The 23436-nt window shown below is 42.2% G+C and overlaps 1 protein-coding gene across 1 annotated transcript in view; it reads right to left on the bottom strand.

Moving 5' to 3' along the window:
* The window catches only part of CPNE4 (copine 4), a 1215102-nt gene that overhangs the window by 130361 nt on the left and 1061305 nt on the right, over positions 1-23436 (bottom strand). Inside the window, exon 12 of the mRNA XM_069211919.1 lies at positions 12452-12506. Coding sequence (XP_069068020.1) covers positions 12452-12506 — 55 coding nt within the window. The remainder of the gene's footprint in view (positions 1-12451; positions 12507-23436) is intronic.

The raw sequence follows: 23436 nt of genomic DNA, 5'->3' as shown, positions 1-23436 counted from the left end.
GACAGAGATTATCCTAGACGGCTCATTAAGAACTCCATGAAAAGGGCTTGGTACAATCCTCAAGAAATAACTCGGCAACCGAAAGAAAAACCTCCTTTGGACAAAATTGTTTGTGTGACTACATTCTGCCACAAACAAACAAAATTGTCAACATCATTAAAAAACATTGGTCTATCCTTAAGAATATGGACCCCTTTCATGATACACCTCTTTTTTCCTACATGAAAGGGAGAAACATTAAGGATCATCTAGTATGCGCAGATACCAGGTTTCAGAGTACTGACCACAATTTACTGTCTTCAGTAGGTTTAGATCCCATTAAAGGACTCTACAAATGTGGAAACTGTGTTGCAGGCAAATACACATCTAATACAAAACTGTTTGTTCATGGTAATATAAATGTCACTCTACAACATCACACTAATTGTGCCTCTAGCAATTTTATCTATTGTGTTTGGTGTCCCTGTGACCTCATATTTGTTGGCCAGACAACCCAACAAGTTCCCTCACGGATCAGTCAGCATAGGAAACCACATCAGATGCCAAACAGAGATGGCACCCGTGGCCCAGCACTTCCAAGAACACCAGTATACAACAGATAATCTAAGATGGCAAGCAATTGAAAAAGCCACCCCATCACTAAGAGGAGGAGACTTGTCACAGGATCTCCAAAGACTAGAATGCAAATGGATTGATAAATGTGACTCAATAAGGAAGGGTTTGAATACTATCGAAGAATGACGTAAATATATTGCACTCGTGAACTAATATGCCAATCTACAATTTCTTCCTCTAGGCCTTGTTTGTAATACCTGGTATGTTTTGTATCAACAATGTTTATATGTTATAAGGACTGTATTGTAACTTTAAATGGTTCTCTTGCTGTTATTCTGCATTGTCATGTTTCAAATCCCTCCTTGATACCTTGTTTCAGCATTATTAATGAGCCATCATTGACCGATTGTGGCGCATTCGCACCAACAGCAAATGGTGCATTCCCCCTTTGATTTTTGTGACTGTTTTTTACCACATATACAGGGTATGCATTCTATGTGTACACTTGCTTGAATTTATTGTGTACCTTTGGGGGGAGAATCCACATCTTGACCTCCATTTCTTCAAGGGACTGTGGAGCACACAAGTGGTTGTCACAAATGTAGACTGCCCCCCCACCCCTCTGTTTTGCAAAACCTTTTTTGTTTTTTGCAAAACATTGTCTTTTTTTAAAAGCCTTTTTTTGGAAAATCTTTTTTTTAAAAACACTTATGTTGAAAGATTTTATTGGAAGAATAAACATTTTTTGAGCGCTAGAATTTCTGGTCACCTTTTTGCAGCAAACGCTACATGGATTTCCTTGTTGGTACATCTACAAGTTTCATTGGGGATCGATAAGCTGAATTCAATTCCTCACATACTTCTAAAAATTGTCTTGTAACTATGTATATAGGCAAGCTTGGAAGATAAATGTAAGAACCTTCAACATTGCTGTAGCGGAGTTTGATTCCTGCAATTGCCATATTTTTAATGTTGTATTTTCTATTCATGAAAATAATTTACTCTTTTCACCTGTTCTTTATATGCTGTTGTTAGGCATAACTCATTTTTGCCTGGCATTGCTTTGAATAATATTTACCCCCTAGAGGCCTGGGCTTTTTTCACCAATGGCTGTCTCAGCTCACACGGAGACGAGCTCTGTCCGCTCCCATGGACGTCAATTCACCAAAATGCCAGGGATAGCGGAAGTGACATCACGCGCCATATCATCTTTACTTTCACTCACACACACATGCTTACACATAAACACATTCACTCAGACACACACTCTCTCTTTAACATAAGAACACTCTCACCCACAAGCACCCACACAACATACATTTAAATGTGCTTTTTACTTACCTCAGCTGCCATGTAAGGGCATATTCCAGCCATCTCCACTACATTTTTGTTACACTAATAGTGAATAATATATTATTTGTCACTATTAACGTAATAAAAAAAACTGACTGTAAACAAGCGGAGCCCCAACCAACGTCCATAGGAACGAGCTGCCTCTGTGATCTTGGCACTGATTTTGCCACCTCTGAGGCCAGAGATCACAAAGGCAGTGCCAGGGGTCGCAAGGGGAAAGCTGGGGGTCGAGGCTGCGACCCCTGGCGACCCCTAAATGACATCCATGTCCGCTCCTCACACTCGCAGCTGTTGTTAATTACTCCTCATGCCCCCGGGGTACCGCGGCTAGATAGGTGTCGCACTTTTCACCTTTTTTAGGAAGATGAGCAAGACTCAGTGCTTAATTTGTGTTTGTTGTTTCCGGTGCAGGGCACTTGCACTTATTTTTGAGGTCCAGCACTTATTTCTGAGGGCCGGCACTTATTTTTCTGCCTCAAGCATTTACTGCGAGCAAAAGACATATATGGGAAAGTCGGAGGAAGAGAAAAACGAATAAAGCGTCACAAAGGGAGAAAGCAGAAAGCTGCAAGAGTGAGCTGAAGGGCAGGGAGTGGCTGTTAATGGATTGAAGAGGCCCGAGATGGCTTCAGGATTACGCTGCCTCAGTATTCCGTGTTCGCACATTTAATTGCAGCAGCCATTTGTTTAATAGGAGGGCTTTGGGCACCGGCACATTTTTATTAACAAATTAAGCACTGGCAAGACTGCTCTTCCTCCTTCATTTGAATCGAGTCTTGGGAGTGAAAAGACACGTTTTTCCGTACGCGTGTTAGCCTCACCTTACCACAGGTGTGGCTTTGCTTGGATCGTCAAGCTCACAGCCGCTGACTTTTTTGGAGGAATCTGAGTTTCTTTCAGTGTGTTTTCAGAACGCTGGTCCATAGAGTGAATGAATTATTTTCCCTTAAACATTTTTCCTTTCTGTTTTTCATGTTGCACTGCGTTATCCAAGAAATGGCCCGTGAGTATTGCCTCACAATTAACGTTTCTCATCTGTGGTTCTCACTGGACTTATTGTGGTAAGCTCCCTCTGTCTAAAATAAATAGCTCATGTGCACCTAGAATTTTAAATGAACCTCTAAAGTAATACTCCTCTGTTTCAATTTGAGGTAACTTTTGATTGCGACTGTCCCCTTAGTTCATTTTCAGCCTAATAGTCAAACAACCAGTGTGTATTTTTTCCGAGTAAGTCCTCAAGTATCTTTTTAGTAACCTTTTACAATGACCGTCATCCTACAACATATCCTTATATTAGTTCCTCAGGTCATCTTGTGTCCTGGGGACACCCTTGTATCCTTGGTAGAGTCGAAACGCCATCAATATTTGTAAAGACAGACCCTGCTAGCTCCTATCCCACAATGGGAAAAGCCTTGTGGGCACATTGTATAATTATGAATTGTGGCTGCCTTTTTTCCTGTTAGTAATACAACAACTATTTGAAAAAGATGGCAACATTTTTAATTCTCAACTTTAGTGTTTTTGTCACTGGGGGTACACTTTATCACATTTTTTGATTTTTTCTGTGTATGTCTGATTCGCAAAAATAAAAGTACCTATGGATCTCTGTGACAAGCTTGGGTCCTGATTGCAATTTATATGATGGGCATATGCCTGATGTGAACTGTCCTAATGTGAAGATTGATTGTTGGTGATGAACACACCAGCAGTACTATCTACCCTATTGCACATCTTTGACAAATAAGTTTCAAATGAACGTTTGCCCATGTTTAAGTATATATGCCCATGTTCACGTGAACATTCGGGTTGCTCCTGTGCTATTGTTTTTGCAATTATATGGGCCATCTCACTTTGGGTGACAAATGCTTGACCTACCTCCAGGTTTTGAAGGAAGGCCCGATAGGATGTCCTTCACCTTGCACACAGTAACCCTGAAAGTGGCAAGTTCTTTTCAATGCTGGCAACCTACTCCCAGTGCTTAATTTGTAAATAAAAAGGTGCCAGTGCTCAAAACCCTCCTCTTAAAAACGCGGCTGCTGCAATTAAATGTGTGAACACGGAATACTGAGGCAGCGTAATCCTGAAGCCATCTCGGGCCGCCTCAATCCATTCAAAGGCACTCTGTACCTTCAGCTCACTCTTGCAGCTTTCTGCTTTCTCCCATTGTGACACTTTTGCATTTTTCTCTTCCTCCATCTTCTCATTTGTGTCTTTTTCTCACAGTAAATGCTTGAGGCAGAAAAATAAATGCCAGCCCGCAAAAATAAGTGCTGGTGCTCAGCACCGGAAACAACAAGCACAAATTAAGCACTGCCTACTCCGCAAAACTGCTCTATCATGTACAAACATAGAGGCACTTATTTAGAGTGTAGGAGACAAAGTACGCCGTCAAAAAGCCAACATTTTTAAAGTTTTCCTCCTCAACCACCTAAAGTAAGTTAGACATCACCATCAGCACATCAAAACAATAAAAGACTACCGAAATTTAATACCATAAAAGGACAAATTATGTGCAAACAAGGTCTATTCTGACCCTGTATCCCCAGTGGACTCCCCCATTCATGACATCTCATTCTACCTCAGCTTCTTGATCTGTATTCATTGAATCCCCCCTAATCGTATACCACATCTGCAGAAGCCTTCCCATTTTTTGCCCCCGCACCACTCCTGAACTTTGATTCTTACACTAGCCCAGTTAGCAATACTTTATTTACCTTGCCCACACTTTTACTGGCATCGGCTGCTATATTCCTCTCCCACTGCAATCAGTTAAATTTGTTCTTTGCCTTCTGGTATCTCTCCACCTACACCACAGTCACATAACCTTTTTGATTTCTCCTTCCGTCCCTGCTCAAATACAAAATGAACAACTGATTGTGCAGTCAAGGTTTTAGATCAACACGGTTATCGGAAATCTAATATTCCCACAAGGCTACTTGCCTTTGTGATGAAAAAGATCCCACTGAAATGGTAGAGAGGCTGACATCAGCTACAACTCCCAATTCAAGGGCACCATTTCTCCTCTTTTAAACACTTGTTTATAACATGAACCACCACATTGAACTTTCAAGCAATTTGTACAGTACTCTGTCACCCTCCTAAACATTGCCTCACTCTCCTACCAGAATTCCACAACCCATGTGAACGTGTACAACATAAATTCGAAATATGGATCACTTTAACATTAAACTTGACAAAAAGACCTGATCACAAAAGACTTGCTTTCATTAATTTACTCTATTGGCATCACCCAATATACTTACGGCCTAGCTCATCAAGGTTGACTTCATCCCAGACCAAAGCTTAACACCGTCAGTCTTCCATCACCCTACTATCATTTACTGATTACACACTTATCTGATTCTCCTTTCCCACGTCTTGTCACAAATTGCTACAAATTGACCTCTTATTGACAAAAGTAAATGTGGATAAAGTATCCTAAACAAGAAACCTTTGGTCAGTGCTTTTCATGTATCATGCGCCCTACTAAAAGGGGCACAAACAACATTGGACCACAGGATCCAATGCACATTTTAAGTACAAAAGGAGATACCTTAGCACTCAAACAAAAGTCCAAAAAAGTCAAAGTCCATAAAGTAAGGATTCATAGAAAATGGGACCAGTCAAATGAGTCCTTGAGACGCGGAAAGTTCTGTGATCCACAATGCATATGTCATCACAACAAAATCCGTTCGGTCACATTAATGGGTTAGTATATGCCATACTTTTCTTTGTGTGATCACTTCACTTACTTGTTGGTATCTTCTACTTTCGGTCACATGGATAGTAGGTATATCTTTTTGTGAATATACTCTGCTGCTTGGGTGTATCATGTCACGGTATTCTGTCTTCTACTCACTTCCCCTTCTTTCTTGTTTAGTGCGGGTGGAACGTTCCCACTATCTTTTTTTTGTAAATGTATATTTGTAATGTTTTACGTAACCATTAACCCTGTTTGTAGTTTTTGATTGTTACTTTGTATACATTTACAGCTTTGAAAAAATCATGTGTCGGCTGTTGTTGTGATGACATATGCATTGTGGATCACAGAACTTTCTAGGTCTTAAAAAAACTCATTTGACTGGACCCATTTTCTACAAATCCTTACTTCATGGACTTTGAGTTTTTGGACTTCCGTTTGAGTGCTAAGGTATCTTCTTTTATACTTATACCAAATAACATCACAACCTCACCCAAAAACATTACATTTCAACAAGAAACTGCATACAAATTCCCCCTAAGGCACTATCCTTACAGTAGTACATACAATCTTATCATCTCAACATCTCCTATACCACTGATCACATACCATGCCAATTCCACTTCAAACGCATAGACATCTTCGAGAGACTAGTATCACTAAAAACAAAAACAGTCTCCTCAAGAAACAAAATATCTAAAGCCTAGTTCAACCCTCTCCTCTTCCAAGTGAAAAAATGGTAAACGGGTCTTTCTACAACAACCACATTGCTTCTGCTAAACATTCTCAAACAGACATTTTCAAAGTTCTTAAAAACGTTCATCCCTAATTACCAAGCAAAACACAACAAACTTACTTTGCAAGCAATGTACTAAGAAAAGATTGTTCCCTCAGAAAGACCAAGAAATTTGCAACAACTTCACTAATTGCTCCTTCAGCTACATCGGTCATCGATCTATTTCATCAAATCTCTTCAATAGCAAATTCAATTCTGTGACATTATTTCCACACAAATTTCATCAAAAGAGCCTCTAAAATGAAACTGTGAGGATTAGTGCTAGACGTCTGGCCTGACAAACATACCAGGAAGCACTGAAGCTTTAGTTGACAGCATCAAATGCACTGCTAACAATTCCTTGTCAAGAAGAAATCACCATAAGTCTTTACATTTTGCCATATTTCTCCCTCAGATCAAAAACGCAAATCTTAAAAACCTCCATTCCAGGCAACTATCATTGCATCTCAAGTCATCCATTCCCGTAAAAAATGATTGATGCAGAGGTACGAAAGTACACACAAATACTACATAGAATCAATCAATTTAAACACTGACACCTAATTTGCATTCTACACATAAGAGAAGCTGAAAGACCAAAATCACCCTGTGGCTCTCATCCTCTTAGACCTTTCAGTGGTATTTGGCACTGTGGACCACAAAATGTTCCTAAACAACCTTGGTTTATCATCATAGGAAATGCAAGGTACTGGATCAAATTCTCACTTGAAGCTCGACAACAGTGAACAACACCGGACCAATATGTCTCAAACCAAGTAACTTAGTATGCGGCATTCCCTCAGCTTCATCACTCTCCCCCTCCAACCTAAATGGTCTCGACCTAAACAGTGATATGACAGAGATGATGCTATTAAGCAGTGAAAAAAAATCCTATCTCCAATATCCTGTTGGTCCCCACAGCTGGAACAACCACAAAGTGTAGGTAGTTTGAGATCCCTTCTTGAATCTCAATTATTTTCAAGGCACAAATCAAGGTCACCATAAAATCAGCTTTCTATCATTAAAACACCCTTTACTAAGCATGCGACACTGAAAACGACTGACCCAGGCAGTTGTTCTATCTAGACTGCAATACTGCATAGCAATATAGTTAGCCCTGCCAACAATAAATATTGGGCCATATGTACTAAAGCATTTTCCCACAGAATGGATAAAACCCTTTGATGCATCTGGCCTATAATTCTCAAAATCTGCATTAATTCTCCATGTCTCTCCCACCTAGACACAAGACCTTGGATCATTGTCCCCTCATAAGTTTTGATGACCTCTGCATTCCTTCTATATCATAGGAATCAAGTGTTATCTCTGCAAGCTTGCAGTTTTCCTTTTTCTCCCTTCTTTCCCACTCTTTTCAACATCTTCCACTATTATTCTCCAGGCATGCTTTTCCTATCATTCCTCTCCCCTCTACTCAGTCTGCAGCCCCCTATCAGTTGCACTGCTTTCCTAAAATGTTTATTTTCCAACTAGAATATATGCTGTGCCATATGCTGTGCCTAGAAGCTTGACCCCTGGCATTAACAATGTTCTAATAAATAAATGATGGATTCCACTACACCATGCAAGCAGCAAGGTAAGTAACAAATCTTTTAAATGTTGTCTGTATATACGTGAGAGTGTGTACGAGAGACTGTGTGTCGCCGCGCACATACAGCGGCAACTCTTCCGCAAGCTGTGGTCGGCCCGGCGGTCAAGCCGACACCACCGCAGCCCGTTGTTTTGCCAACCTGTTTTCGCGGTGCGACTCAGGAGGCACATTTCGTGCTCTGGATTGCGCCACAGCCCCTGCCGCCCTCCCTGAATTCACATTTACTTACTTCCTTGCGTTTTTTCCTTTTTCTTTCCTCCTTTTTGTTCTTTTTTTCTCCATTTTCATTTCTTCTTTTTTCTTGGTGTCCATGTTGTCTTCCTTCTTGGTATTCTTCTTCCCAGTATGCCTTTTTCCTTTTCTATATTGTCTTTTTTCCTATTCTTTTCTATATGGTCTTTCCCAATCCAAGATGGTGTGGCACTTTCTTCCTATTGTGTCACTTCCTGTTTTCTGGTATATAAGCACTTCAGTTCTTCTCTTCCTTGCGTTGCAAACACTTCCACTTGGTGGTGATCCTCGCTCTTGTTTGTTCTGTGTTTTTCTGTGTTACAGTTTTTTCCAGCAAGAGTTATTTCCTTTTTCCTTTTTCACTGTTTCTTTTTTCCTATTTTTCAGGAGTTATAGAGGTTTTTTCCCAACTTTTGGTTTTTTTCCTCTGGGACTCTTTCTAGAGGGTACGGTCTGCCTTGGTGTCTGTTCCAGTCAGCAGCACTGTGGCTTCTAGAAAGGGTCGCCCCTATTTTGGCCAGTCCAGAACCAGTAGAAGACCGGGTGTTCCTTCAAATTCTTCAGCCAACTGTGGTAAGAGACGTGCAGATCGTGACAGACTGTGCATATGTGTCTGTGTGTGTGTGTGTGGATGAATGAAAGTGAGAGTTTGTCAGTGAAGGAGTGAGTCAGAGTGAGTGATAATGAGAGACAGGAAAAGTGGATATGAGTGAGAATGAATGAGTGTGAGGGAGAATGACAGTGAGTATAGCTGAGTATTACTATGTGTGAGACTGAGTGAGTTACAATCTGAGTGAGTCAGAGAATGAGTGAGATAGCAAGCCAGAGCGAGAATGAGAGTGACTGACTGAGTCAGACTAAGTGTGAATCAGTGAGAATGAGTGAGAATGAATGAGAATGATTCAGACTAAATGAATCAAAGTGATATTGAGTGAGTGAGATTGAGTGAGAATAAGTGAGAATGGGTGAGTCTGATTAAAACCAAGAGAGAAAAGTGAAAATCAGTATGAATGAATGAATGAGTCTTAGTGATATTGGGGGAATCAGAATCAGTGAGACTCAGCGAATCAGTGAGGATGAGTGAGGATGAGTGAGGCTGAGTGAGAATGACTGAGATGAGCTGTGAATGACTGAGACTGAGTGAGTCAGAATGAGATTGAGACAGAATGAGTGGGACTGACTGAGAATGGGTGAGACTAAGCGAGACTGGGTGAGTGAGAGTGGAATTAAGTGACTAAGAATGAGTAGGACTGAATGGATCAGGGAGAGCAATGGAGTCAGAGGGAGATTGGATGAGTCTGAGTGGGCCAGAGTGAGTCACAGTGGGATTCATTGAGTCAGAAAGAGTGAGACTGAGTGACTCAGTAAGATTGAATGAATCAGAATGAATGAAACTGTGAGAGTAAGTGAGAATGAGTGAGACTGCGTCAGAGTGAGAATGAGTGAGACGGCATGAGTCAATGAGAGTGAGTGAGTAAGAGTAAGATAAAATAAGTTCAAGTGTGAATGAATGTAGGTGAGTTAAACTGAGTGAGAGAGTAAGACTGAGTGCTAGCATCTGTGAGTACACCACCAAATGCCTACAAATAGGGATCAGATTTGCTCACTCACTCATGAGCCAAGGATTATGCCACACAACCTTTAGAGGTCACGGTTAGAAATGGGGTCTCTAGTTGGCAGTTGGTTTGCACCCTGTGGAAGTAGGGACCCTCACTCTGGTCAGGATAAGGGAGATACCCACTCAGATAACTCCTGCTCACTCCCGTGGTACTTGGCACGAGCAGTCAGGCTTATCTCAGAAGCAACCTGTAAAGCATTTGCACATAACACACAGGAATACAGTAAAAACAGTACAAAAGGACACCACACCAGTTTTAGAAAAATAGCCAATACTTATCTATATAAAACAAGACCAAAATGAGAAAAATCAAACATACAGTAATAAATATATGAATTTTGCAAGAATGAACTTAAAAAGTAGGTTCCTTGAAGTCAATAGCTCCACCTGGGGCTATCACGGCGTCGTGAACAGCAAATCCAACAGTTCAGGCCGGCTGCAGTGTTTCAGGCCAGTTATGGTGTCGGGAAAACCCGCAAACAGTATCTTGGAAATGCAGGGCGTTGTGATCCTCGGGATGTGTTCCGTGAGCGGCTTCACGGTGTCGGTTCCGGAGGATGGTGCAGGGGTCGATAGGCCCTTGAACTCACACGCATTGCAGATCAAACTCTGGGCTGATGAAGTCAGGAGCGCTGGCGTGGAAGGCGTCAGGGCTGCGGTGCAAAGCAGGACGATGCAACTTGCGGTGCCCACAGGTCACGGTGTAGGCAGAAGCTCGGTGATGGCATCCAGTGACATCAGTGAGACCAGTGCTGCGGTGTGAAGCGGGGTGGTGCGACGTGCGGTGTCACCAGGTCACGGTGCAGGCAGCGGTGGCATTGCTGAAGCGCTGTTGTCGGTAGGCCCAAGTTGGTGGCGCGGGACGGGCTCCGTGCAGTGTTCACGGGTCACGGTGCAGACAGGGACGTTTGTTGACAACACTGGAGTCGATGGTGCTGGGGTCGGTGGACCGGGGCTGCGGTGCGGGACGGGACAGTGCTTTGTGTACCTCACGAGTAGTGTCCACAAGCCACGGTGCAGGCAGTGGCGCTGGTGTCAGCAGGAGCGGTGGCGTCGGGGATGCCCAGGCTGCGGTGTGACCAAGGCGATGCCGGAGTGCAGGGCCCACAGGTCACGGCATGCAGCAAGCAAGCAGCGGCTCAGTGGCGGCATCAGATGGCGGCATCCGTGAGACCAGGGTTGCTGTGAGAAGCGGGGCAGTGCAACTCCGTGCGGCATCGGCAGGTCACGGTGCAGTCAGCGGCATCATTGACGGTGTTGCAGTGGTTTTTCTTCTGTTGCAGCACAAAACACACAGTTCCCAGTGCTGTAGACAGATGAAGCTAAAGTCTTCGATGTCCCTGAGACTTCCAACAGGAGCCAAGCCCTACTCCAAGCCCTTGGAGAACTTTCTCAAGCAGGATACACAGCAAACTTCACCCTTTGATCTCTTTTAAGGCAGAAGCAGCAATTGCTGGCCAAGCCAGCAAAGCACACAGAGCAAAGGGGCAGTACACCTCCTCCAGCTCTTCAGCTCTTCTCCTTGGCAAAGGTTCCTCTTGATCTGCAAAGATTCTAAAAGTCTGCGGCTTTGGGTCCACTACATATACCTCTTTCTGCCTTTGAAGTAGGCAAACTTCAAAGGAAAGTCTCCTTTGTTGACAAGATTCTGCCTTGCCCAGGCCTGGTCCCAGACACACTCCAGGGGGTCAGAGACTGCATTGTGTGAGGGCAGGCACAGCTCTTTCAGGTGTAAGTGACCACTCCTCCCTCCACTCTAGCCCAGATGGCTCATCAGGATATGCAGGCTACACCCCAGCTCCCTTTGTTTCACTATCTAGAGAGAGGTGAAAAACAGCACAACTGTCAAACTGACCCAGACAGACAATCCACAAACAGGCAGAGTCACAGAATGGTTCAAGCAAGAACATGCCTACTTTTTAAAAGTGGCATTTTCAAACGGACAATTTAAAAACCAACTTCACTAAAAGATGTATTTTTATATTGTGAGTTCAGAGACCCTAAACTCCACTTTTTCATCTGCTCTCAAAGGTAATCTGCGCTTTAAGGATATTTAAAGGCAGCCCCCATGTTAACCTATGAGAGAGCTAGGCCTTGCACAGGCCGGCCTGAACTGTTGGTTTTGTTGATCATGTGTTGTTCCATGTTGATTTTTGTTGTTTCTGAAGCCGTAAATATTGTCTTCAGTGTACATGTTATAGTTTGCATAGCTGTGAGTCATGAACTGCAGGGAGAACACAGAGCTTGCGAGTTTCAGTGTTTTTTTTTCGGTTTTAACTTGTAACCATAACTTTTTCTTAACTTTTTAAGTGGACTTAAATGGTTTGTTAAACATATTTTAAGGTGCTATAACCAAAGGGTACAATACTTTCACTTTGACCTTGTCTCTTTCGGTGAATAACAGGTGTGTTTGATCATATACCACATTCACCAGTTGGGCACAGTGCCCAACTTCCTGAGGGCAGCTATTTCCCGCTGTGCATGGACTTTTATATGAACATCAACATCAGTCTTCAACATTTTGCATCTGCCAAAAAAAATTCAGTTTTTATAAATCCAGTTGGATCTTTATAATCAAGATAAATGCAAATGATTCACCTGTGCACCTACTTTGTATTCCGGCGGTATCCGGGCCCCGAAGCCAAATGCTGGGAACATTTTATCACTGCAAACAAACAGAAAAATATCTAGATTATGTATATTTTTATAAGTATCTTTTGTAAACAAAGTAATGTCGGTTGCAGTAAAATACAGACACTGTAAGTCATGTTCATTTTTCTATAATAATTAGACAAGTAAGCTGTCAGCCTCATACACACTTTACTGAGCTAAAGATGACCCTCTGTGGTTCTCAGAAAGACATGAGAGGACCCTCCCCTTACATACTCAGCAGTGATTGAATATGATTTTATAAATTCAGCATCCAACACTCATTGCTTGTTTCCCTGGATAATATATAAGAAATGCATTGTGAAATTGTGTTATAAGGCTCTGTGCGAGCACTACGTCTTAGTTAAGCTAGATAATGCACACATTAGAGCTGAATTTAGTAACATTTGTAATACTGATCTCCTAGACAACTCAAAAGGAGAAAATGTTCAAATTAAATTGATGCTGGAAACTGTAGACCTTTTGACAGGACTTAGAGAATTTAAGAGATGGTTTAGTGTATACCATTTTGACTCTTCAAGACATAACAGGATTTATATCATGCAAAAATCTCACTGGAGAGGCCTGCTATAAACTACGATATGACATTAATTGATACTTGTGTTTTATAACTGCTTGGACGTAACCCTAAAATGTCAGATTTATTGATGCTGATCCCTATACATGTTTTCACTTCCGAGAAATACACTGAATACCTTTGTCCTATCCCAACCCTTTTCTGCTATGCTTAAAATACTTTACAAAGACAAATTGCAATATAAAACTGAAGAGCTGAGATGTCATGTTATTAAAATAAAGGACTACCTTTTGCAAAAAGTTCAACCATAGGAGGAGGATAATGCCCATCTGAAGGAATTACAGATGTACACACATTAACTAAGATGTAAATTAAACCTAGGTATAAGAAGTTCTTGGAATTGAAATATCCTAAAAGGCAGTGGGAGTACTTACCATTCAAACTAGATCAGGAAGAACAATTAAAGACAACTGTCAATTGGATCAAGTAGTCTGAAAGTAAACAGTCTAGCTATTTCCAGAGACACTCAAAGCCTGATTTAGATATTGGCAGATGGGTTACTCCGTCACAACGGTGACGGATATCCTGTCCCCCAAAATATAAATCACATAGGAAATAATGAGATTTACATTTCAGCGGACGGGATATCCGTCACCGTTGTGATGGAGTAACCGTTCCACCAATATCTAAACCAGGCTTTTAATATTGTGTTCTTTTGACCAATAATGACTGAGTACATTTGGGAAAGAACTGATGATGCCTAGGGATTCTTAGAGGAAAAGGGTTTGGAAGTAGCTCATTGATGTTAAAACAAATATTCTCTACTTAAGAGTTAGACAATTTGTTAAAACATATTGTGATTAAAAGAATAATGAAATGTAATTGAAAAGAATGAATAACTTGGAATTGTGTTCTATTAAAATAATGGTTTATAAGGAAATACATTCTATGAATTATATTAGATGAAGCTTTTTGTGATTAATTTGTCATAAGGTCTTGTAATGCAGCATTGGATAATTAATTGGATAATTGATCATTAAGTATTGTATTATTAATCTGTCATTCTCCTCCTAATACCGTATGAATTGTATGACAATGACTTTTCTTGACACATGATTATACAATTTGAATATTTAAGAATATTTGAGTTATATGACATCTCTGTTTTGTGGCTGGGATTGATGTTGATCAGAAATGGAGACACTGTAGGTCCATAGAATGTGCTACAAATGACAGAAGCAGTTATGAGGGGAAAAATACTAACTGCTGACTTCTAAGTGTAGCACACCTTTACACCTCCATAGCTCACCTAGTGTACTGATGAGCTTCAAACTAGGCCATATGGAAATGTGTGATAAGCTGCCGAGAAAGGTGGGTATAGTGCCTCAGTAGGGATGAGTTGTCTCATCACAATGTTCAATATCAGAACTGTAACACAGGAGCTGTGACCTCAAGAATAGCTTTGTGTGCATTACATTTTCCATCTTTTACTGGTGACATTTTTTATTTCACATACTGCATGTTTTTCCTATTAACCACACGACTTGTAAAAACAATTTTAATTGAGTTGGAAAGGGACATTTGCACATTCAGTTCAGCACACAACTCATTCCATCATTTACATTTTAGAAGAAACCAACTCCAATTACTTTCTGTTTACAAATTTCAAACATATAATTAAAAGAAAAGTCCCTTTCAGGTCAAAGTTTGTGTTTTTTAGGACGGAAAGTGGAATATAGCCTTCCTCCCAGGAACATCACAGAAACGTGAGGCAGAATTTCTCCAGAAGTTTGTGTACTTGTTGATGAAAATGAACAGGAAGCGTCATCTCCCAAATTGATGTGTGCATGGATCCTATGGCAGTTCTTTTACCAAGACATAGAAAAGATAAAGAATGTGCCACAAGAAGCCGTAGACCGTGTGACCTATGCTACACTCAGCCTGGAGAGAATGTGGCACATCACCATCACATTTCATTTACTGCATTTGCTCCCAAGCAAGCATTACATGAAAAAATACCTGGTTACCTCCCCAATTTGCTGTTTTGTTACTAACCAGTCAGACTGTAGTAAAGTGTGCAATTATAAATCCCCTGGTGAAATAGGCATGGACGTCAATTCACCAGGGGTAGCAGAAGTGACATCACACACCATTTCATCCTTACTTTTACTCTACTCATACGCACATGCTTACACATAGACACACATCCACTCATACACACACTCTCTTTTACATAAGCACACACTCACCCGCAAACATGCACACCACATACATTTAAAAGTGTTTTTTGTTTTACCTCAGCTACTATGAAAGGTCAGATTCCAGCTAACAGTACTTCATTTTTTATTACACTAATAGTGGATAATATATTACGTACTATTGGTGTAATAAAAATAACTGATTTCAGGAAAGTGTAGCCCCAAGCAACGTCCATTATGACAAGATGCCTATGTGTTCCTGGCACTGATGTTGCCACCTCTGAGACCAGGGATCTGAATTGCAGTGCCAGACGTCTCAAGGGGCAAACTGGGAGTCACAGCTGCGACCTCTAGTGACCCCTAAATGACACCCATGGAAATAAGGTGAAGTACCCTACTTTTGTAGTTCTCCCAACTTTGCCTGGTGATGAGGCTTTACTGCTAAAACATGCAATGAATTATCCCCCAATCTTTTTTGTTTTCAGGGTGATTTTTCCTGCAAACTATTTTTCATCTGGCATATTCTCCAGATAAACCTGGGCTTGGATAGTGTTTTTTACACAAACAGCTACTTTTCAGTTATCGGTCATCTTTTTTTAAAACATTACCAACATCTGGAAATTAGTGAAATTTGTTACGTTTTCCAACTTTTTTCAGCCATTCTGCTGCTCAAACTAAAGTGTCTCTACACCTGGTGACACTGTAATGTTGGGAGAAATACCCCAACAGTCCTATGGCTCAATCCTACTGAACTGATTTCCGAAACCCATCTACCTCTTTGTGGATTTTGTGACATTCAAGAAATATCTATCCCTTCACACCCAGGGCCCAGATTTATGTTCGTATTACATTTTTAACTCAGGCCGATGTATAATATTTTTGGGGATTTACAAACCAACGCAAATTGGTATTTAGGTTGCTTTGTAAGAGAAAGTAATGCAAAAACGTTGTGTTACTCTGCATTAAGGAGGCGTTCCATGGGTGATACATGGACGTTCTCATGCTATCACTCATGGTTTGTGACACACAAAACCCTATCTACTAACAATGGTAGACGGAGTTTTGCATCAAATAGTAATGCCATTTGAAAGCAGATGTTAAAAGAAAAAATTCGTACATTTCTGCTTTCTTTTCTGACTTTTAATGTGTGCTGCAGACATACAAAGTAGGAAAAGTTCTGAAGTCATCCTAAGCATGGTACCTAGTACTGGTGCCCTCCTAGTACAAAACCTATGCTAGACTCATGCAGCCAACGTTGCTCTATGGTGTGTGTGTGTGTGTGGTGTTCGGCAGCATAATTCCGGGTTGGTGCTAGGGAGAGGGGAGGAGAGTGCAATATGTCTGTAGATATGCCTCTGTCCTCTCTCATGCAACACAGTGCAGGAAATGTGGGCACTCGTTGCGTTGCATGAGAGCTTTGTAAATCTGGGCCTTACTTTCCAGGGCCTTCTCCCTTATAAGGCAGGGTGAGGGAGCAGTCTGATGACACAGCTTAGCTGCGTATCCCCCAAAATGACCCTTTTTGGGGGAAAGAAGACAGCTGTAGGTGGTTATATTTTCCCTGAAATGCTGAAAATCTTCCCACCATTTTAGCTAGTTGCTGTCACTGACCTTAACTGTGCCCCACATGGCACACTTCTCTATGCACAAAACCCCATTTTGTAGACGCTCCTTACAAAATATAAATATTCACTATCAAGCATGCTACTGTTACTTGTGGTTAAATCTGCTCTATAGCAACTACCTAAAAAAAGTTCAAGGACTGGTCTGTGATTTAAGTAATTGTTACATACTTCTTGGGACCAAGCCCATCGCAAATTTGTGGAAGGGCACCATTAGGCGATCTCGGTAGATGGCAGGAGGGACAAATCCAGTTTTATAGGCAGGTGCTGGGCAGGACTAGGGTCCCTATTCGTGAGGCTGAGTCACCAGGCAGAAAGGCTGTAAAAGGTCTTAGGTCAGTGCCATGGTTGGGGGCAGGGAATATAAAGAGGGACACAAGACACAACTCAACCTCTTTGTTTCCCCAACAAAGGTTGAAGGTGTGTGTCACCAGAGATCAATTGACTTGTTAATACTGTCCAGGCTACGAGGGGTGGTGTCAGAAGTTTGTTCATTGTCTTTTGAGGCATCGCTATTCAGCCTACCAATCCTTCCTTCTTTGGGACTTTTCGAATTTCTGAGCTCGTGGCAAGGTCGCAGGTGGACAGGCAGGCAGGTACTAAGGTGAGGAGACGTGCTCTGTCTACATTGCTTAAGCCTGCTAGTCAGGAGGTTGAAAACAGATTAAACAAGCAAAGGCACCTGGGAGTGGTTAGGCGAGGCGCAATGTTCGCAGTGCTCTCTGGTAGCATTGGCTAGAGAGGTTTTGCAGGAATGACCGAATGGTGGCCATCCAAATTAGATAATAGACACCGTTGACTAGGGAAGAGTTCACAAGCGTATGCCAGAGGGGGTTAGCTCTGCTTGGGGTTTCCTTGGAGGGCTTCACATTACATTCTTTCCAGACTGGTACTGCAACTATGGCGGCAGGTATGAGGATGGCACCAGGGCTATCAAGGCCATAGGGAGATGGAGGTCTAGAGGTGTGCCGGCGCATTTAGTAGCAGCTCTGAACGGACGGGCATATCCCTCAGCCAGATATCGTGCTACTCCATGTTGGAGGTAATTACATGGTCCCTCTTGGTAGACAGGTGTTACGGGAGAGTATCATATCAATGGGGAAGTTGCACTTATTGATGCCTGGGGTAGGGTTGTTATGGTCAGAAATCATCACGTGTGCCTATTGGTCGGTCGGGGGCAGAGGCCTGGTGCCATTAAAAGGTTAGTAAAGAAGTTCAACCGGTCATTCCAAGCAATGTTGCAGATGACATCCATTAAGACCACCAGGCACGGCTTGTTGAACCCAAACATCTCTAGCTTCTTTGAGATAGCTGACACCCATCTTTCAGGACAAGGCCATGACTTATTTTTGCAGGCTTGCCTGGTGGCGATTGCCAGCATGAGAGAGTCTTTGTGGCGTGGGGAGGTCGCATTCACCAGTAAAATCGTCTCACTGTGGACAAAATATGCAGAAAAATTTCCTTACGATTTAGTGGGCGTGGCTCTAGAGCACACAATCACCACTGCTCATCAGGGAAGCTTAACTATGGGATGAGCAGGTTGGAATGCGGGGTCCCAGCACTTATAGCTCTACCTCGGGTATTCCGGTAATGTTGGGTCATAGGCAAAGATGCCACAAGGTGCCCTGGCAGGGACAAGGTCCCTGGAAAAAAACATGAAGCTATTGGGGTATTTTTTGCTGTTGCCATGCACGTGTCCTGACAAGTTGGCGGGAATTCCCCGTCAGGCCTGGCCTTGAAAAGGGATGTAAATAGAAAATGTGTGCAATTTTCAGTTACAATGGTTGCTGTGCTCTAAGCATCATTTCAAATATGCAGTCTGTATTGTCATGGTAACGCTTTTACCTCTTGCTGGACTTAAGCGAAGTGAACTTTTCTATGTCCCAACCCAAGTCAATGGTGTGCTTGCTATTTATGGACAAAATGGTTGTGATGCTGCAGCCATTACACGAGTAATGACTACATTATGTGCACTTCTGGGAATCTATGCTCTGGTTTCTTTGTAAATGTCCTTCCTCCCTGCAGGTTTGCTTTAAATTGGTCCTTTCTGAGAAGGATGTAAAAACAAAACACAAAATAATAAAAGACTGTTTTTTCCCTATTTTAAAAACAACTGTGTTTCAACACATTTTTGAAAAAAATGAAAATTGACGCCTTATTGACAAAGGTAATTTATGTTGTAAATGGAAGTTTACAACAGACATTATGCCTTCCAGGAATCCACAAAAGGATTCCTGAGTGGCGTAAATGTGTTTGCTAATGTGAATCTCTGCCCTGCGTGCGTGAGGAATACAAGGAGTAGTTGCCACTCAAGCAGTGGAAAGTGGGCGTTCCCAGGAGGTCTGTATGTTTCTGGGAGTTTCAGGACTTCAGTCTGCATTGGAAAACTCTGTACAGGGAAAAAGGGGGACTTAAGGAAAAGTCACGACATTCCCAGAGATGGGGCTCAAAACCTGCGCTTGGTAAAACTTTCGGAAAGTAAAACTGTACCCAGTTGGAGATGTAAATCTAGCCCTGTACTGTTACAAAAGTTTTCACAAATAAGGGAGGACAAATTTAGGACAAGTAAAGCGACACATTATTGTCAGAACATACCGAGTATTTGGAAAGATTCCAAAAAATGGCATGGAAACTAACAAGAAGAAAAGCCCACAATATTATACAGGCTGCAAACTTTATTGTGAAAAATGATGAGGGGCTTAGTGCGCTCTGTTGAGAATTGTGCTTTTCTGAGAGGCGGGCAGTGGGACTGCAGTACAGCATCTCTTGTTCTCCGAGGAAATTAATCACGGCTATGTATCCATTTTTCACAAAGAAGAGGATGAAACTCAGGAGAAAACCTACGGGGAATAATTAAGAGCTGAACTTGTAGGAATGGGAGTCAGCCATTAGGAACTTGATATAAAATTCTGTTGAATTTTGGATGATGGCAAAACACAGGCTTAGTGAAATATGCCCCGGTATATATCAGCTCATTACTGTGAGGGAGAGTGGTAATTCTGCGCTCCTCAACAGTGGGGTCTGCCAGCTTTGGGAATGTACATATTACGTCAATTAGGGACAGATATTGGTAGAGGTGGCTTCCCTTGTGTAACTCTACCAGGGCTCAAGTAAGCAGGGTAAGGAACCAACACTGAGCATCCCTCTTCGTTTTGTTGGAATGTGCCAAATTTGTTGTTGCATTGTGGAATCTTGCATAATACCCAATTTTCGCGTTACATGAAATGTGCAATCTTTTTTTGCCATTTTGCAGCAAGTGAAATTCAGTTTGCTTTCTGCCCGCTGGAGATTAGTCTGGCCGAGATGCATTTACTCCTTGAACGAGCAATGTTCTCCTCGAAACATTATTGTACCAGTACCTCGCATCCCTTTTTTATGAGAGGTATGCCAGCTTGGTGAAAAGGAACTCAAGAGAACAGTGAAATCTATTTTGCATGATATGCGTAATTTTGCAAAATGTACATGCAGTTTGTAAAAGAATTCACATTTTCTTACACAATAATTCACATTTTTTTTACACTTCTAAGCCCATATTTACTAAATTTTTCTTTGTGGTTGTGCCACTTTTTGAGAGCAGCCACGATGCAAAATGTTAGGCGAAATTTACAAAGTCACACACGGGACAAATTGCGTTGCCTTTCGTGGCTTTGCAAAAAACAAAGAAATGCAATGCAGTGATGTGCGTTGCATTACCCTGAGTCAATCAGGTGTCACCTTGGTGGGCATGGGCATTACTATGGATTCACTCATATATTTTGACGCAATAACAGATTTACCAAAATGAGCTTGCACTAAGATGTGCGTCTACCTGAGAAAGGCGTAACAGGGAGAAATATCTTCATTTCTTCTCGTTAGTTCCTCTTTCTATGTGCGCTGTATTCTGCATTTGTTTATGCAGCCTCTTTAAATGTATAAAGGCACACTCTGACCTCCACTGACTTGGACAATGTTTACTTGGTGTGCAGTAGTACTACATACAATATGATAACGATAACCTGATGAGCCACAAGACACCTATGGAGATGGTTATTTTTTAACAGTATTATAAACCTGCTCTTTCCTCCATAAGAACCTTTGTTTGGCAAAGCTTGGCTTTCATGCAATATGTGGAATGCAGATAAATCAAAAACAACCTTTAAAGTCTGTTCTTCAGCCATACTCCAGCAAAAATATTTTTCTTGCTGTGATTTCACCAACTAGGCGGGAGGCGTGGGGAATAACACAGCCCTGGAAGGAGTATTTGAGGGGGCGGGGGAAGCAGCACACAACAGAGTGACCTAGAAAACACCTACAATCTCATTGAGTGCTGACTGAAAAGAAAAAAGTAGTTCACAAAATTTGAGCAGTTGAAGGATACAAGTCGGACAGTCAAAAGGATTGTATAGAGGCTATGCTCCAGGGGAGGGGAAAAAAAGGAGACAAAGCCACCATTGAATATGAAGCAAGTAAACGAGATTGACAATAAAGCTAACCAGTGGTAAGCAATGAGTTGGCTGTAAACCCACTGTCACTTTACAATAGGTCTTTTGGAGCCAGATGGCTTGTGCTATCTGGTAGGCAAGACCTAAAAAGACAATACTTCCCTGCAGAGTTCACCCTTTCCTGAGGAGGTTGAGCAATCAAATGAAATGTGCGCTGGCCTTTAAGGTGTCTGGTACACTGACTGCCCACATCCAAACAGTGACAACAACTTCTAAACATTTAAGGACATTTAGACAAATAAAAATTATCCAAACGTTTAGGTAATTTGAATTTAAGTCACATTGTTTCGCCCAGGCTTATTGCCCACTCCAGTACCTATAAATTATGGAGGTTAACGTTCATTTAATGGGCATGGTTGATTTAGAATGAAGCTTTAGTCCTATTTCTGCAAGTACAATTTTAAAGATTTTTTTTTTTACTGAGATCATTTTTAGCCTTTTTCGCTAATATTCATTTAGGGCCAGATGTAGGTATGTGACAAATTGCGACTTGCAATTTGCGAGTCAGAGCAACTCGCAAATTGCAACTCGCAATTTGCGATGCAGAAAGGTGTCTCAGACACCTTCTGCGACTCGCTATGGGGTCGCAAAGACCCACCTCATAAATATTTATGAGGTGGGTTGCAGTTTGCGACCCCATAGGGAGTCTAGGCACTCATGGGGATGGTGGCCTGCTGGAGACAGCAGACCACCATGTCCGTGACTGCTTTTCAATAAAGCAGTTTTTTTTTTTTCTCTTTGCAGCCCGTTTTCCTTAAAAGAAAACGAGCTGCAAATAGAAAAAATACCGAAACCTTTTAGTTTCAGTTTTTTTCAGAGTAGGCAGTGGTCCATAGGACCACTGCCTGCTCTGAAAAAATATTTTTGTGAGCATTCACAAAGGGGAAGGGGTCCCATGGGGACCCCTTCCTGTTTGCGAATGAGTTACCATCCACTTCAAGTGGATGGTAACTGCGAGTTTATTTGCGACCGCTTTCGCGGTCACAAATCAACTCCACATCGCGGTGCGACTCGCAAATAGGAAGGGAACACCCCTTCCTATTTGCGAGTCTGAAACACATTTTGCGAGTCGGTACCGACTCGCAAATTGTGTTTCTGCATCGCATAAGGGCTTTTGCGCCTCGCAAACGGCGTTTTTCGCCATTTGCGAGGCGCAAAAGCCTTCCTACATCTGGCCCTTAGTTTCCTGTACCAATCTGAACTAAATAGATGTCTTTATTTAATTTACTTAATTTATTTATTAACAATATTTCTCGATCACCAGTCTGATCACAAAGGAAGCAAATCAGGGTACATTATGTGGAAAAGTAAGGCCTAGGTATGTACAATGGATTAATATTGAAATAAATAAGACACTGCGTTGGGCCACAAAAATGTGATTCCTGAACAACACGTTTGAAACAACGCAGACATTTCCCACACAAGCGGAACGATGCTTGCCGGAACAATGCGGGGCTTTTTCTCTGCCTTAACCACGCATTTGCTGAACTACGCATTTGCGTGGTTAGGGCAGAGAAAAAGAGAGTGAATCGGGAGAGGACATGGTCAGGTAAGTGGGGGCGGGGCAGGGTTGGGGGGTAGTTTTTAGGGGGGGTGGGCTACTTTTTTTTAAGGGCGTGGGGGGTCAGTGTAGTTTTGTTTTGTGGGGCGGGGATTGGGGGTCGGGGAATGTTTTAGGGCTCAGGATGGGTGGAGGGTGTTGGGGTAGTTTTATTTTTAGGGCGGGGTGGGGAGGTCAGGGTAGTTTTGTCTTTAGGGGTGGGGGTGGAGGGGTCGGGGTAGTTTTGTTTTTTTGGCGGTGGTGGGTGGTTGTTTTTAGGGCAGGTGGGGGGGTCGGGGAAGGTTTTAGGGCTCAGGGTGGGTGGGGGTGTAGGGGTAGTTTTGTTTTTAGGGGAGGGGTGGCAGGGTCGAGGTAGTGTAAATATTAGGGGTAGGGTACTTTTGGGCCTTAGGGCAGGTATGAGGCTGGCATGCTAGAACCACGCATGCCGTTCCCACACATGCCTTTACTAGGCATGCTTTTACAATGAAAAATTGTTGGTAAGGCATGCGTGGAAACAACACTGTCGTTGTTCCAACCATGTTGTTCAGGCATGCGTGGTTCTTG

The sequence above is a fragment of the Pleurodeles waltl genome, chromosome 10, assembly GCF_031143425.1.
Source record: "Pleurodeles waltl isolate 20211129_DDA chromosome 10, aPleWal1.hap1.20221129, whole genome shotgun sequence".
Taxonomy (NCBI): Eukaryota; Metazoa; Chordata; class Amphibia; order Caudata; family Salamandridae; genus Pleurodeles; species Pleurodeles waltl.
The sequence above is the reverse complement of the archived record's forward strand: the minus strand, read 5'-3'. Positions and strand labels throughout refer to the sequence as shown.